The 18,120-nt window shown below is 36.9% G+C and overlaps 1 protein-coding gene across 2 annotated transcripts in view; it reads right to left on the bottom strand.

Annotated features, from left to right (window-relative positions):
- Positions 1 to 18,120, bottom strand: part of ccbe1 (collagen and calcium binding EGF domains 1) — an 87,492-nt gene that overhangs the window by 16,575 nt on the left and 52,797 nt on the right. For both annotated transcript variants that reach the window (XM_039687879.2, XM_089123790.1), the window contains exons 6-9: positions 6,443 to 6,495; positions 5,434 to 5,568; positions 3,942 to 4,079; positions 937 to 1,043 (exon numbers count right to left, since the gene is read on the bottom strand). In XM_039687879.2, coding sequence (XP_039543813.2) covers positions 937 to 1,043; positions 3,942 to 4,079; positions 5,434 to 5,568; positions 6,443 to 6,495 — 433 coding nt within the window. The remainder of the gene's footprint in view (positions 1 to 936; positions 1,044 to 3,941; positions 4,080 to 5,433; positions 5,569 to 6,442; positions 6,496 to 18,120) is intronic.

Raw genomic sequence — 18,120 nt, 5'->3', positions numbered from 1 at the left:
GAATTATGTGCCGTGAAGAACAGTCAATTTAGCAAAAAAAAAGATCTGTAGTTGAACTAAAACACTACTATTCTGATTCAAAACCTAGTGGATATTACAGACTGCTGCCTAAATAGTAAGCTATACCTTCTAAGGCACCATCCTAACCTTCATGTAACCTAATAAATTTGGTAATCACAAAGTATTCTGAACAGGAAATTTGACTGGAATTTGGAATTTGACTTCAATTATATTTTAACGATACTGTTCAGTATTGAATTACACACCGTTCACAAACATTTGAACAGTAAGATTTTTTGCAAGGCTGCATTTTCATGAAAAATACAATATTACATGAAAAATACCTGGCCACGATCCTTCAGAAATCATTCTTATATGCTGATTTGCTGCTCAAGAAACATATCTTATTAGTTATAGTTTTAAAAAAAGAAGAAAAAAAGTTTTTACATCCCCTTCTCATAGAACCAAACTCTTTGCCTCACTCTTACCAGTTTTTTACTCTCTCAGTCTTTCCCCTCACAGTCTGTTGGACCACACACACAAGAGCTATATATCAAGCCGTGACCATGAGGGTGCTGAGTAGATTTGTTGACATTCTCGCTCTGACTGCAGAACACTGACTCTGCGCCCTCAGCCCGTCTCAACCGCATCACTGCGTTCAACATGATTTACTAGCCTGCAGCAAGGACAGACATAAGTCACACTACCAGATCTCTCAGCCATTTGGGCCATGTTTTAGCGCTTTTTATTTCGCCCATAAAGTCGCCAACACATCCCTGTAGACCTGTATAACCTGACTCTGACTTGCTTGTGAAATGTTGGCAGGTAGGTTCTCATTGGGTCGGCTTAAGTCTACGGATTAGGACATGCATATAAAAAGAAATCTGGTGCTTGTTTTAATGAATAAGCCCTGCAGGTGAAACTGGAATAGTGTACCTTCTGTTTGAGTTGGAGAACAGTCGTCTTCATCTGATGGAAGTCTTCACATGTGGCCGAACACGTTCCCTCTTTCATGACGTTGTCTGACTTCTCAAACAGCGGAGCTGTAAAGAGATAACATAATTGCAACAAGCTCAGTGAAAACAATCCATCAATGTTGGCAGACGAGTTGAGGGAACTGTTGATTATCAATACACATATTTTATGAAATAAAAAGTTCTCAATGAAAGCAAAAAAATAAAAATAAAATATTGTTATGCATGTATTTTTATGCTTAGAGCATTGCACCATTAGCTTAACAATTTGCTAACGCAAAATATGAATGAAATCAACAGTCAAGCCTTGTGAAAAAGTAGACTTAAGCATACTTTCACAAAAATAGTAGTTATGTAAATCTACTTTAAAAGAATATACTATTGCAAACTGAATGTAACTGTTAAAGAATCAGTTAAAATGTATTATAGTTTACATTTACAGTATATTAAAAGCAATTAGTTAACTTAAGAATGTTTTTTTTGATCCACTTAAGTAGGCCTTTATATGTAAATTCATAATTACTTCTATTATCTGTAGAATATGGTAAAAGTGCAGATTGTGTTGAAAAGCTTGTACGGCAAACTAAAATATACTTTAATGTAATTTCTATTGAAACTGGTCTATTTGTATAGTATTATTATACTTGTATATTATATTTATATAAGTTAAAATTTACTACATTTTAAAATGTATGTATAGTATAATGAAGTACTTTACATGTGCTTTTTATGTTAATCAACACATTAAAATATAGTATACTTTAAAGCAGGGCAACAGATTATAAAAGCAATGATTTAAAATGTACTTTAAAGTAAAACTATTAATTTTACATTATAAAAGTGCTTACAGTAAGTGTGTTGTGAAACAGTCAGGAAACACTACTCTTAAGTAAGTATACTTAAGTGGCCTTTTATTTTTTTCTATTATATAAAAAAAACAACTTTTAAAGTTACAGAGCATACAGCTGTTGTCTATGCAGAGTGTTCTAAATCAATAACTTATGAGATTCAAATTCAATCAGCAAGATCTTATGAAGGCAGTAGACAACAAGGTAGCTCAGTAGCTTTTGGGACAGATCTAAAGTTGCCGTCAAACTGTGCCATAAACAACAGAGATCTTAAAGTCCTCCTGTGGTGAAAATCAAGCTTTTAATGTTGTTTTATGTCTATGTGGTGTTTTTGATACGCTTTAAGCACAAACCATGTGCAAATTCATCCGTCAACACCATTGCTTTTATTATTTTCTCCTTAAAACTGCAGTGAACCAAAGACAGTCTCAAAAGAACTCAGTTCGAAATCACTGTGTATCTGACATTACAAACTACCTTGTAACCAATCACGCCAGCAAGTGGTTTTCTGAGTGAGTGGAGGTGGAACCACGTATACTAAATGAGGCAAGGGTGTCAAGGTACATAATCAAGCTGTTTTAAGGCATGAAGATTTTTTTTTTCAAGGACAAAACATTTAAATATGTCAGTTTGGTGATCAAAGATGAGTTTTAGGGATAATAAAGACAAATATTGACAGCAGGGGAACTTGTCTTATTCAAGGTCATATTGAGGCTCACTCTTTACAGGCATCATCAGAACTGTTCTAGATCAGGCCATTCCTGCCAAAAGTCCGCTGAGTTATATCACAACCTCCAACAGCTTAGTTTGACTCAGCTGATAACCTCATCTGATCCACACACTGTAATCTCAGAGTTCTGGAATTCTCAGAATTCTTTTTTTGTACATCTGGGTTGTTGCATCCCTGCATGCCCCAAAAGGTCATCGCGTTTTGCACTCAAACTGACCCAAAAGAGAGGAAACAGCACACAGGAAACTCTGATAGACTGACACGCTCCACAAGAAAGATCGATGGACAGAGGAGAGGAGAAGAGGAAGTGATTGATGCTAATGCTAACCGCTAGTTGGTGTCCAAAGTCATTAACCGCAATGGGTCAGTGGACTTCCTGCAGGGAGGCAGGAAGCAATGTCTTATAAATATGTCAAACCAGAAGAGGCTGCAGAATGGATTTTATGTAAATAGTGAGGTGATTAGGAGTTAAGCCATATCTGACATGAACTTATGATGTTCTTTCTATGCAACCAATGCAAGGAACAAGGAACATGTTGCACACATGCAACGTTCCAAGTTAAATATGTCCCTATGCCATTATTCAGATACAAAGGAAACTTAGCATCTACCCTTTCCACTTGGCTTATTTTCTTCAAATCTCTGCTTGCATTTGCATTGCAACAATCAGATCAATTACCAGTCGGAGCATTTTATAGACCGCACTCACTCACTCCTTTCCACACCTGTGTGACAGAGATATCTGTGTATGGATGGTCAGGCACAGACAGGAAAACGAATATCTCTGGTTCTTCGTGTTCTATATAAAACCTCACACAGCAGCGATTCGCCTTTTCCGTGCTCCATTTCTTTTGTTTGTTGGAAATGCTTTGGCGAGTCAGAGCAGAACTGTGAGGTTTGCAAAAGCAGCTTCCAACTGGAAAGTGACTCTCAAACTGAAAAAATAAATAAATAAATCTCACAGAAAAAACTTCGGAAATGAACTACAATCCCACAAAGCATGGCAAATCCTGCAATCAAATTAACCAAAATGATTCAACCTATACTGACAATACAAATAACTTGTTAATATGCTAAATTCAAAGGTTATTAGAAAATGATTTGACTGCCAAGTTGATTTATCTTTACAAGCGAACAACAACTTCTCCAAGCCTTATTGCTTCAGGATTACAAATCATCGTAAAGTACTTAATTTGGGCAATTAATCATTTTTATTAAGGCCGACAGGAGGGGGTCAGAGAACAGTGTGGGGCCATTAATGAATTTAACAAATGGGTCCAAAAAAAGTGTGACAAACACTAAAGTACAGAAGAAAAGTAGAAAAACAAATTCCAAAAGAGAGAGTAATAGAATAAAGTTCTTTGCTGAGAAAGGGATCCAGACACTCACCTCTCTCGCCCTTGGTGCATGTTTTCCCATCATCCTCTAAGTAGAAGCCTCTCTCGCACTCACACTGGTAGCTGCCGGGGGTGTTCACACAGATCTGTGAGCACACCGTCTCGTTATTGTTGGCACATTCATCAATGTCTGACGCAAGAACAGAGAGTGAAAGTGTGAGGGACGGAAAGTTGGCAAAGCGCAAAAGACGTGATATTCGCTCCTCAGGCACTATACGGAGCGCTTCGGTGATATCAGCCGGAGAAACTAAATCTGACTCCCATCAAATCAACACTTCAGCAGTCTGAGAGGTCAGACCCTTTAAGAAACATTCACACTGATATTAAAGAAACAGAGAAATCAAGCCCCATGAAATAAAAACAACCTATAGAGGGTGCTAACATCTTTGTACACTTAAATATATTCCAGATCAAACAAGTCAAATTTCAAAACATCTTAATCTAATTACAAGTTTAAAGTCTTCTTTTGAAAAACAAAATGCAGCACAGAAAAAAGGTTCTATATAGAACTTGAAATGGTTCACAATTTTGTTTTAATTCATTTTTAATTGTAACTAAATTACATTTAATGAATCAAACTGCAAGAAAACATACTGTATACTTGGAAAAAAAAAGGAAATAACCCTAGGGTTCTAGAACTCAAATTGAACCTTTTTTTGTATAAAAGAGTGATATTAGGATTTATGGGTGTCAAAATAAATTAAAATGACAAACCTTTTGAACTTTTTTTGCCAGATTATTATTATTAATTATTCATTACAATTTTACAGTTTATTATTACTATTTATAAAAATAAAGTAATAATGAAATGGGTACATGTACATGTACATTATAGAGTCTCAAAAACATATAAAATGAACAGGAAGACATGCAAATGAGGAATGTCAATGGTAAAAATTTAAGGGCTAGATTTATAAACAGCTTGCGCCAGCGCAAACCCTCTTTTGACGTTAACAAACTATACTGTCAGGATTTACTAAAGACACGCATTGAAAAATTAGCACTGAAAAGGTGTGGACAGGGTTATTTTTGCATCTGACCTTATTGCATATGCATTTTTTATGAGTTTCAGATGCAAATTTTATGGTATTTGATGAAATGAATCATGCAAGGTGATTTACTAAGACTTGCTCTACTCAATTTACTGGTATTTGCGCCATTATTTACCACCCCAAAAATTGTGTTGGTCATATGGAAAATCTCCGGCTGCATTTGCGTTCTTTAATTTGCTCGTCGTCAGTAGATTACGCGCTGAACTTTCCACTACCATCGGCACTTTTTTGGAATTGAGCTCTCACGCTAAATTGCCCTGTTTAGTAAATCTGGCCCAAATAGATATATGTACATTAGAGTCTGAATAAAAAAACTGTGAATTGTTTTCTGGAACATTTCAGTTATTGCCAAACCCTACCACTCTATGTATTTGAACATACTCCAAGTACACTTTTATCAATATATTCATATAAATAGGAGTAAAATCTTACCCAGGCAGTAGGGTTTCTCACGGTTTCTATGTCGTTCCCGGTCATAGCGGTACCCAGAGTAACAGGTGCACACCACACGGCCAAAATGATCGGTACACTGCTGTTCACATGGAGCCCCGGCACACACGTCATAGTCTGCATATACAAACACACCCACAAACAAACAAACAGAAATAAACACAACAAGAGAGGATTAATCTAGCTATAAAACAAAAACCACAATATCGCTTTCATTTCCGGAAATCGTATGCAAATGTGCTACTTCAAATCTTTTCCCTTCAGAATTTTAATTTAATAGTACAAACAAAACACTGTGGTCTGGGAAGCCAGTACTGCAAACTCCAGTCCAAAAATTCTTGCATCTTTTCCTTATTCCATGATTTATCCCGGAAGAGCCAAATCCATCTCAGTCACAGCATGAAATGCGTGTGAGTCAGGGAAATGTGTCCATTCTCAACTTGTACTTTATGTGTTTCTCATCAGTGGAGAGGGGGCAGGTGAGGACACCCGAGAACATAAACAGCATAAAAAAAGCAAAAAGACAAAAACAAGCTCTAGACTGTCTCAAAGGGCCTTTCAGAAACCAATATACACCCTTCTCAACGTGGCAGGGCGAACCGCAGAACACAGACAATTTAATTGCACGCTTTTATTTGACAGTTACGAGTAAAAGCTTGTTAGTGGTTTGAAAACCCTCAACCAAAGATCGAGAAGTATATTACTGTATTCATAAGCTAATATACAGACCTGTTCCCACTATAAAAATACGCACGAGGTAATCAAGATATCGTTACTGGTTGGGAAACTTTGCCAAGCGCTTTAAGGTGTGCTGGAAATGTTAAAACAACATTAAAAGCACCCGCTGAGTTATTTCCAAAAGGAATGATTTTGTTTAGAACCCTAATGGGAGACGAGGGAAAACCCGTCCAGAAATATCAGAGCAAATTCAACCCAGAGGAGTCTAGTGTGGGTCGAGAGAGAGAGAGAGAGAGAGGGAAAGAGGTCTTACCTTCTGGAATACACTGCCCCAGTACAAACTTAAAACCTTCACAGCACTTCTTTCTGAAAGAGAGGAGAAATGACTTTAAAAGTATGATTAAGGCTTACGCTTGACACTAGGGTGATGTGTATGGTTGCCAAGATGCTGCTACACTACTGTTCAAAAGTTTGGGTTTAGTAAGATTAATTTTTAAGAATGACATCTAGGGCCAGATTTACTAAACAGGGCAAATTAGCGAGAGATCGTAATTCCAAAAAAAAAGCACAGATGGTAGTGGAAAGTTCAGCGCGGGATCTACTGACATTGGGTGGGGTGGTGATGGTGCAGTCAGTGGACACATGCCTTTGGTGTGAGAGACCCAGGTTCAAATCCACTGGGAGACACCAGTGTGTCCCTGAGCAAGACACTTAACCCCTAGTTGCTCCAGAGGCGTGTGACCTCTGACATATATAGCAATTGTAAGTCACTTTGGATAAAAGCGTCAGCTAAATGTAAATGTAAATATAAATTAAAGAACACAAATGCAGCTGGAGCAATTATATATGACCAACACAATCTACCAAGATCAGCGCAAATTTGTGTCTGGGGCAGTAAATAATGTTGCAAATAGCAGTAAATTGACAAGTGCCAACCTTAGTAAATCAGCTTGCACGATTCATTTAAATACTGCAATAATGCAATACGTTCAGCCGCAACAATAAACCCGTCCACTACTGTATCGCCAAAATCAAGATGGAGCAAGCTGTTAGTAAATCTGGCCCCAAGAATGTTACAAAAGATTTCCATTTCCATTTTCACAACAACATTTAGCAGCAGAACTGTTTTCAACATTGATAACAAGGCCCTGTTTACACCTGGTATTGAGAATGTTTTGGTCGATCAGATTACAATTAGATGAGGCGGACAAATATCGGTTTACTCCTGGTGTTTTAATCTCTTTTATTCACTCTCAATTTGTCCTGAATTTGCATACATTTCATTTCTAAATGCTCAAATTATGAATTTTTTTTTTTTTTTTCAGGCTGGACCAGCTAATGTACATGTGCAGTCATAAGTGCGCATCTCTGAACACTTTCTGTAGAAACCGGAGCTTCTGACAGCAGCTGGCGTAATGCCTTTGCCAATTGATGATTGGCTATTTTATTTAGAAGGCAGGACTTATTCCTCCATATTTTTGAGTAGCACTTTCTCCTAGTGCACCGTCTTTGTAAATCCAAAGTCTGGCTGGGACAGGTCAAACACATAAGTTTAATACTCAGGGTTATGGTTTTATTCAAACTCCCAACTTAACAGATGAGCAATAACAATAACTTCAAGCCAGAGCAGAGGTTGCAATCCAGTCTGAAACAAAAGTGTGCAAAAGTGTCTGTTTTTATGATTTTCCTAATCTGATTTAATGTGATATCCTTGCCCACAATGCAAGACAGACAAACAGAAGATCCAAAGGAAAAATTGTGCTTTTTCTGGACAGTGATGGAAAACTCAGACAATAAAATTCCCCCCAACCTTTTCTCTCTCTAAGTGGTTATTGTGGAGAAGTTTCATTTTTGGAATGACAAGAGAAGAACTCATAAGCGCTAACAGAAATGATTCAGTTCCAGACTATGCTTCAATGATTCCCAAATGTTTCAAAGCTCAAAAAAATAAAATTACAAAACAAAAAAATACAACAGGGGGAAATGGAATTTGGATAGTAAGTAAATGGTAATATCCTTACAGTATTACTCACAAGAGTAAGCTCTTTTGGTCTACGCTGGAAGCAAACTGATCAACAATGTTTAAATAGTGCATATTAAAAAGGATATCATCATGTTAAACATTTAAAATGCACTAGTTATTACAAGTTAATAAGAACAGCTAATATATTTCCACACAATCACTTTTACAGCCACATACAGAGTACGAAGTCTGAGCTGGACTACAAGCTAGTATGGTTTGAATCATGGGAGCTGTTCAGGTGGTCTGATTCACACAGAAAAAAAAAACTTTATTGGTTTGTTTGATGTTCAAGATGAAAATATTGGGACCCCAATCTCTCTCTCACACATAAAACCAAACCCATTGAACCCTCCTAATATAAAAGGCCACCATCTACATCTTGATGTCCTGAAAAAAATATAAATACACATAATAACATACTTCAGCTACATACCATATGATATTCCTTAAAGAAATGACATTACAAAAATGTAACTATTTTATATTTTAAATGAGAAGTGAGATCATTATTAAATAATCATGACCCACAACTTGGCATTGAACTTAATAGACTTGAAACACTAACTACATGAGCTTGTTTTCAGACAAAACTTGCAGTCTTTTTCCACCTCACACCATTGTTTCTCCAGCATGTTGCCCAGAACTAATGTGCACGTTTGGAGTCCCCTCCAAGATAAAGAATTTTCCCACACTAACAAAAAACTTCAGCATTCAGGCTGCATACTGTATATATATACACGTTGACTGGACACCTTCTAGACTCTAAAAGAAGATTTCAAAAGTGATTTTAAAAGTAAAAATAATAATAATAAAAAATATAATATAATCTTTTAATATTCTTATGTCATATTTATTTTCATATTTAAATGGATGTTTATCTAGCCTATGTGCTAATTAAAAGAACTAAAAAAAAAAAACATGTCTTTATTTGTAGTGTCTGTATTAAGGCAGCCCACACTAAAACGCAGAGCTGTAAAATCAACTGTGCAGTGCCACACAAGTGCCGTAACTCAACAGAACAACAACAACAGAAATGGAGAAGGCCCATGGGGAGGAAGCACTGAGAAGCGGAAGAGGAGGACAGAGCAGGCGCAAATCTCCTGCTTTGGGAGGTGATGATAGGGATGAGAGCTGAACGAGGTGGAGGTGATTTAAACACTTCAACGCATGTTTGCAGTCATGTACACAGACACTCACTCACATGAACATATGCACACCGCTATAGAAACATAAACAACAAGGCATGCAAATGCGCTACATTTAGTATATATTGTTTATACACCAGCTTAAATGAAGTGCAATTGGAGATTTTAAGAAAAAAAAAAGGTAAAAATATCATCTTACACATATATCAGAAGATATCTCAACAATGTGATCAGACTTATAAGTATAAAAGTATGTAATTGAAATTTCACAACCTTCCACAAACACATACATTGCAGTATTAAGGATGTAGGTTTAGATATCCAAAAGAGAAAATCGTTTTTCTGGTATGCTGACCCCAAAACCACCCTGATCCTCCACAAATACACAGACTCTACTGTATGAAGAGTTCAGATGCAAAAGCCTCTAAATGCCATTTGAAATTTTCTTCTTTAATGATGATTTTTATCAAACTTGTATATTTAAGTTCAGTAATTTCACTTAAATAACAATTAATAGGTAATTATCATTGCCATTTTAGTGAAATTACTAAACTTAAATATACAAGTTTGATAAAAATCATCATTAAAGAAGAAAATTTCAAATGGCATTTAGAGGCTTTTGCATCTGAACTCTTCGTATGTCCCCATCTTAACAAACATGCAACACTCAGAGAGGAGAACGCACAGAGAGAACAGCCAGAACTGACCCTGGACCTGTCTGCTAGGGTATAAGATTTCCAAAAATATTTTTAAAGCTTTGTTTATTGACTCTCTGAGCTGTTTACTCTCAGGTTTCCATCCATCTGGTGTTCACAAATATTCATATTCACAAAATTTTGATCTCTTTATAAAACTCATTATGTAAAACAAACTTTGAAACCCATCATGAGTAAACATGTTTTTGTAATTATGTATTTAAGTTATCACAATAATAGTATCATAATATTTGTATTTACCCTTTATTTTAGTTATAAAATGTAATGGATGTTATAAAATATGAGGCATGCAAATATAGGATTTTTAGAAACCAAATCTGGACTGCATAAAAGTATTTATTAGTGCATGCGTCATTAATATGAATAATTATGCAGGCTTAATGGACAGGAGAACATGAAATCCAGCTGGAGCAAATCCCATAATGATCTAAACAGAGCCAGAAATGGTCAAACACAAAACCAAGCTTTACTGTACACATCACACAATACAAACCCATGTAAATATACAAAACTTCACAAGGACTATAATATTTTGCCTTGAGCGACCCCAGATGTTCTGTTCTGACGTCTTATATAGACTACGGCTACTTGTACCGATTCATAATCTGCGTGACACAGTGCTGGTTTAATCTCAGAAGCTTAAAAACACAAAACCAATCATGTGTCTGTGGAGTGTTGAATAGCATCCACTGAACAGCAAATTACAAAATCAGTGGGAGAAAAATAGACTTTTTTTCTTAGGATCAGGTCAATAGCACTAGCATTTAAAAACATGACACATATTAATGTAAATCACTCCCCATATTAGTGGTGTATCTGCCAGAGTGGTTAAAGCCTGACAGACTGATACAGGCCAGAATCTCTATAATGACCATTTCTCATGACAGGACCTTTGAGAGACACTCCAGCCTACTGAGTCTTCAAGTTTCACAATATTAAACGCCTATACATTAAATAAATACTACAAAAAAAAAAAAAAAAAGGAAAAATACTACTAGGAAAAAATACAATAAATCTATAAAAATCTGATTATATGAATTTAAGGGAATTCTTCTTCTTAACATGCTTAGAATGGGAGGTGCTACACAAAGCAAAAAATTACACAATTTGAAAAGATTTAGATTTCTAAACAAGGCAGCAAAGATTGAGCATTTTTCTGCCACGGAATAAAAACGTCAAATAAAATAAATGCGACACTTCTCTCGCAATTCTGACTTTTCTCTCCCCCTTGCAATTGCTATTCTGACTTTTTCCCCCTTGCAATTGTCCATTTTTAACGACTTCATAACTCACAATTGCGAGTTTATATGAGAAAAAGGTCAGAATTGTGGGATATAAATTTGCAATTGCAACAAAAAGTTTGTAAGACTTGAGATCCGTAGCTTTCATAGACGTGAGATCTGTCCAATGACAGAAAGTTGTGAAGGTTCAGAACAATTTTTACAGTTTAGTTTAGAAAAAAAAAAACCAGATTTTTTTGGACTGGAGTGGAAGTTGAGCTCTGAAAGTTACAATATGTTTTAATATTACATCAAACTCTTCTCAAAAGATCAAAGACAATTTAATTTGACATGACTTGTTTAAAAGGGTTCCTCTTAACTCTTTCCATGCCAGTGTTTTTGAAAAAAGTTGTCAGAATTTTTTTTAAATAATTTTCACAAAAGCTTTGTGGCCTCCAGAATATTCTGTTGTAAGAATATCTGAACATGCAATATATCAAAAGAAAGAACAGACCCTCTGCTTTTAGAAAACAACAGCCCTGTTTTATTCTAGCTTCATACATTCCTTTTTATCAACACTTGAATGTAGGTACGTTTAATCAAAAGCAACATTTTCAGCAATAAGCTGATAAAATATTATTACATCAAAGACTACATTCAGATCAGATTCAGAAAGATAAATCAAAATAGATGAAGTAGATCGAGTCCATCAACACCCCCAACGCTTTAAAGTCCTAAAAGTTTGTTCTGAGTCGACATTTCATTTGGTAACATTAGGCTGTTTTGATATCACTTGTTTCTGCTTCTTCATTGCCTGTGTTTTGATCAGGATATTCAGTTCTCTTTCAGAAGATGTGCCATAGCGCCCCCTACCGTATAACAGTGACAACATGGAAATCCAGGGAAAGAGTTAATAAACTTAGTACAATAAATCACAATATATTTAACTATGCATTCCTAATTTAAAAAAAAAAAAAATTCTGCATTGAACCTGATAAACTGTGAGTGAAACTATATTTCCATGGATTAGGATAAGTAACTACAATTGGTCTGATTTGTTTGTGGGACCTTCTGTCACACAGATGTTTTCATGCATTAGATTATTATTCCAGAATGCCATGTCACTGCAGGCTGTTACATAATTTACTATTTAACATCCTCTAGGGGTCAGATTGTAAAGATAAGATCACATTGAAGAGCAGAGGAGGATATGGGACACTGCGGTGTGGTCCGATCGCTCCAATGGTGTGCACGTCTCAGGAGGGGAGGCTCCAAATGTGAACCCAACCTCAGGAGGTTTTAATACGGACGAAATGGATTTGTTCAGGTTGAGTCACAACCAGACTTCTAACCAAATCAATGTTATGTAAGAGAAAAAGAGAAAGCATGCAGTGACAAGGTTCAATACAGATCTTTGTAAGTAAATGGAAGAGAAGAAGTCTTGTCAGATTTATTTAATATCGCCTATTGATTAACACAAATCCTACTCCATTTAGAACATTCACCTTGAGCCCTGTTCACTCACTTAAGCACCTGATCTCGACTCCTGAGGGCATTTTAGTCCGCGCAGAGCAGGCACGGCCGCATTAACCATAGGGCTAGGCGGGGCTTAAGCCCCGGGGCCCAAGCAAGGAGGGGGCCCGTGATTGGCTGTGGAGCAGATACTGCAAGCCATCTGATTACCAAAGCCTTACCACGCAATAACGTCCCCCACAAATTATCCCTGTTATTTAGTTGCACTTTGCCTTATTCCATGCATTATCATGGAATCATTATCATAAATAGAGACGTTCGCAAAGACCCGCCTTTTTTAGTATGTGACGGGCCACGAGCCAGGCGGGTCTCACGAGTCACGCATATCATGTTCTCATGCGCTCACGCAGTGAAAAATACATCGCGGGGCAAAGACTAACGTTACACCGAGTGATTACGAGAGAGAGTTCAGAGTAGCTTACTGTTGATATGAAACAAAGTCTCAACTTTCAAATATTGTTATTTAAGTAATTTAAACAATACTGTTTTCAAGTTCATATCCACCGACGTTACTGACAGCTTTGTTGTCGGACAAAGTTGCTTATTCGGCGTTATGATTGGCCAGGCCACCTGTCAATCAAACCCCCGTGGGCAGCAGGGCAAAATTGAAACGTCAGGTTTTAATTTGATATGACAAATACATTTATTCTATATTTAACTTGTGAACGATCGACCTGCTGCTGCACGTAGGCCTATAGATGATGGCTGCCTGCGCCTTAGAATATACATCAATCAATAAATTGCCTTTACTCTTCACTTCATTCTAGTCTATTCTTAAAACACAGCGTCATCATCGACCCCACAAACTTTCGGTAAGTTTGAATATTAACTTGATGTTGATGGATGTATAATTTTGCTTTTTGTGTTTGATTAAACTATTCGCCTAAAGGACTGGCGATAATACCGGGTTGCATATCCGGTAGAAATATTTAAATTTTGCTGCGCATCGATGTAGTTTATCATTTAAACGCGTTTTTAAACATTGTGGTTTGGATACCATTTATTTCAAACTGCTCAGGCACAGTGAGCAGCGGGAGAGAATTCATTTTGTAAATGCTGGTTTTGAGACCATGGTGAACTTGAGACGGTTTTGCACAGTGACAGACGCTGAAAGTGACAGACGCTGCTAATGCTGTCGCCATGTGTGTCAATAATGTTAATCAAACATCAGAAAGAAAGTAATTTAATGTTACTGTATTTGACTGAATTACTTTTGCAAAATTAACAAGAATGAATGTTGAATTTATAGTGAAAACCATGTAGGCTATTGTATATTTGATTACTTTATATAATATAATATTATTCAGTGCTTAAAGTCAATTTATTGTGCCTTTGTTCTATTTTAATTTGTGACTCTTGTCATCAGTAAGCTTGAGATTATTTTCTTAAGCTACTATTATTTTTTGGTGATATTGAAATTGGTCACAATAATTATGAAATTTTAGTCGCAATACATTTTGATATGATAAAAAAAATTGTGTTAAAAGTAACATAACTTAACTGTGAAGTATATCATAGATGGATAAAATGACTCGTATAATAACATTTAGCTCATGTAGTTGGTGACCTAACGTGGTGGGGGGGCCCTGCAGTAACTCATAGCCCCGGGGCCCAGTGAGCTCTTAATACGGCCCTGAGAGCAGGTGCATTTACTCAGATGAAAAGGAAAATGTAGTTATTCTGGCACATTAAAAGGGCTTACAACATGTCCGACAGCAAAAAAAAAAAAAAAAAAAAATGAGCTGGGAGGGTTTTTTTAGATACATTACTGTGGAAAAGGAAACGTTTTGTATTTTTTTCAGCCTCTGCTAAATGATAGATGAAAATTATGGGGAACTCAAGAATGAGTGGTGAGATTCCAAGACCACGTCTAAATAAAAACAGGTGCATTAACAGCGAGTCACATTCACTTTTAAATAGAGATTTTACTTGACTGTCAGATGTTATTAGTGGGTACGGTAGCACCTGCGCTTTCCTAATGTCGTGTTTATTTAATTTCCCACGCGGATGGGGATCCGGTTACCAGGAGAATATCAGGTCTGGATTAGCGTGACCTCAGCCCCACTTGCTGGGTTCGGAGAGAGATCTCTAATTACCTTATAAACAAACAGACTAGAGACCTGGAATAAACACACACAGAGACAGTTCACATGGAGGAAATAACATTAAATTCTGGCTATATGAGAAATGTACCATGGTACATCGAGTCTAGAATCAGTTTAGTTCAAATCAAGTTTATTTGAATTTTAAATAAAGGTGCCTATGAAGTTCTTATGATGCTCTAGAAAAACCCTTAAGAGAGTAGTTTTTAAAGATCCCAAATGTTTTTTTTAGTTCTCCGATACAGTTAAAATCAAAATATATTATTTTCAAATTAAAACACATCAACATGAAGCATATTCTGCTAATTTTGCAACTTATCTAAGTAAAACCATATTTTTTTAATGTTGCGTGAGACTTTACACACACACACACACACACACACACACACACACACACACTGTTAGTGAACAGCATTACAGTTATCATGAGTTACATAATCAGATTATTCTTCGAGTAACTTAAATGAGTTTGTTGCATTCAGAATGAAGTCTGGTAATGAGTGATCCCCAGTCGTTTAGTTTGCAGAGATGCAGAGATTTCCTCTAAAACCACTTTCAAAGTCGACAAGTGATGTCTAGTGTTTGAAAGTGCTCAGATTTGAATATTGTATTCCAGCTTTAAAGGGGTCATATAATAGTACATGCACTTTTACAAGTTGATGGTACTGAAATGTGTGTTGACACCACCATCATATAATAATACAAATCCACCCAGTGTTTTTTTAAATCTCCTGATACGTTTTCCCATCTCAAATCGAGCCGTCTGACCATGTCCGACATCACAGAGTCAACCCCCCCCCCAAAAAAACAAAACAAAACATTTGAAACAAACTTTTGAAACAAAAAATTCATACGTAAATTACATTAGATGTAATTTTATATATAGTTATGTTTATTTAATATAATTTTAAAAAGAAGCATACACACAACGAGGGGTGTCTGTTTTGTCTGTTTTTGTGACTAACCTTTCTTTAGTATAACCATGGCATGGAGTATAAAATTCAATATAAATTCTCAGTATTGCATTGGACTCTACGATCGGCGGAAGTTATCCAGCATCCTTAGACCTTCACCGGAAATACCGCCGTGCATAGAGCCCACTGACCGTAGCGTTTCCACACAGACCCGCCCCGAGCGAGCTGTCATCGTAGTCCGCCATTGTTGATACGCTGGAGCAGAATGACGTCAAAGCGATTGTGGTGTTCTGTTCTTGGGTGTAATAACAAACACAGCAGTCATTTTGATGTTCCTAAATCCGAACCGCTGAAATTAAATGCAGTGGCTGAGTTTTGTTTTCGAAGGGAATCTTCCCCACGATCAACATCAATGCTTTCATGTTTGCGCAAATCATTTCTCACCAGACTGCTTTATAAACGAGGGTCAGTATAAAGCTCGTTTTGCTAAGGAACTGCACTTGAATAACAAATCGGTTATTTGTTATAAACTATTTGTGTCCCTGCTGCACCTCCAGAAGAAGTTAGTGTAAATTTTATTAACCTTTATGTTAATCTTGCAAATTGTGGAAAAAGTTTTTCATGACCATTAGCTCTAACATCAATCTGTCAATGAACTAATGTATACATCAGTAAACACACAGCATTCTTATCTCACTAATCTACCCTGCCAGTACACACAAAGATGGATCAAAGTGACATTACGTTAAACAACCATTCGAGCCTTAATTGGCGAACTTCTTCGGGGCATCATCTTTTTCCGGGTGCAACTCAGGTTCAAATTGATTCGGTTGCACAGGTCTTTCTCCAAAATATACCCTCAACTGTTGTCAAGGCAACACTCCACGTGTGTTGTGTCAAAACGCCCCACAGAACACAGGGGCGGAGTGAGCGAAGCTCATTATCATTTAAAGACACATGCACTTAAATGGCGTGCTGAAAACAGGTAAAATTAGTGTTTTCTTACAATACTAGTAAGAATTTTTAATTAAAGTTTATTACAAACTTTTTTATTTAGACCCTTACAAATAATTTCGACCTGTATAAAAAAGGCATTAAATGACTCCTTTAAGAGGGAGGTAATTACAAAGGCGCTAATGAATCATGCACAATAAGACCAGGAATGTGAATCAACAAAATTAATTGGGGCCATTTTAAATCCATCCATGATGACTTCAAGCTTAGCATAGCACTTGAACTTGATACTTTCTATTTAATACTCACAGATACAGTTTCCAGACTATCCAGCCAAGTACAGCACGAAGAGTCATCAACGTTCACAGCTGGATATCACAGGCTAACAAACGCATAACCAAAATCTCAATTTCCTTCATAATTAGCATCCACATAATTGGCCAGGAGCCTAGCCATTAGCAGCTGCATAAGTTCGTATTTTTTCATGAATTCACGGCAGGCATCTCTCTCCCCTTTTCCTTAGCAAAAACCACTACAGCTGGTAACTGTAAATTACACAGACCTCCATTAATGTTTGACGATATATAATGAGTGTGTAACTCAGCGCAGGCTTTGTGTAAGTGTGTGGGTGTTTGAAGTTTCAGTCTTACACGTGTAAGGGCCCTATTAGAGTCTAGATCCCATTGTATCTTATATTGTACGTCAGTAAACGCCCTTTGGTAGAGTTGGGCCTCTGAAAACCGATTTGATCTTAGTGCTTTTTTAATGCCAAGTGTGAGTACATGTTTTCAGGGGGGTCTAATTGTTTTGATGGTGCTCTGACGCAGAGGGCCACTTCACTTTCTCTACTTTAATGCTTAGAAGAATCTTGATAATGTGGCAGAGATCAAGAGCCTGGAACACACACACACACACGCAGACAAAAACTAACCCTACATTCCTCCACACTGGCCCCAGATGTGGTTCCTCATTTTTCTTGTGCCTTCTCTCACTGTAACCCCCCCTTCTCTCACTGTAACCCCCCCCCCCCCCCCACAGGTCTTTTATAAGAGTAGGGAGTCGGTGTGTCTCTGGTAACTCGCTGGACTGAAGTCTTTTTTCCGCTCATGCTTTTATGTTCACGTTAAATCACAGAAGTGCTGTTGCTTGTTTAGGTGTAACTGCTTGGAATCGGGCCTGACAGAACCAGCCAGCCAATGCAAAGATCTGCCTGTCAACATTTCAGACATGCTGAGGAGATGAGAAATAGAAATGAATTCAGATTGATGGTGTAATGGGCATTTAGCTGGTCTGGAAACCCCATACTGGCATGGGCACCATAGAATCCAGTTATAGTCAGAGACTTTTTCTTTTATTATGCTGATTAAAGTCATTCATATGTAAA

This window comes from Pimephales promelas, chromosome 19 (genome assembly GCF_988280905.1).
Source record: "Pimephales promelas chromosome 19, fPimPro1.hap1.1, whole genome shotgun sequence".
Classification (NCBI taxonomy): Eukaryota; Metazoa; Chordata; class Actinopteri; order Cypriniformes; family Leuciscidae; genus Pimephales; species Pimephales promelas.
Note: the sequence above shows the minus strand (reverse complement) of the source record. Positions and strands in the feature narration are given on the sequence as shown.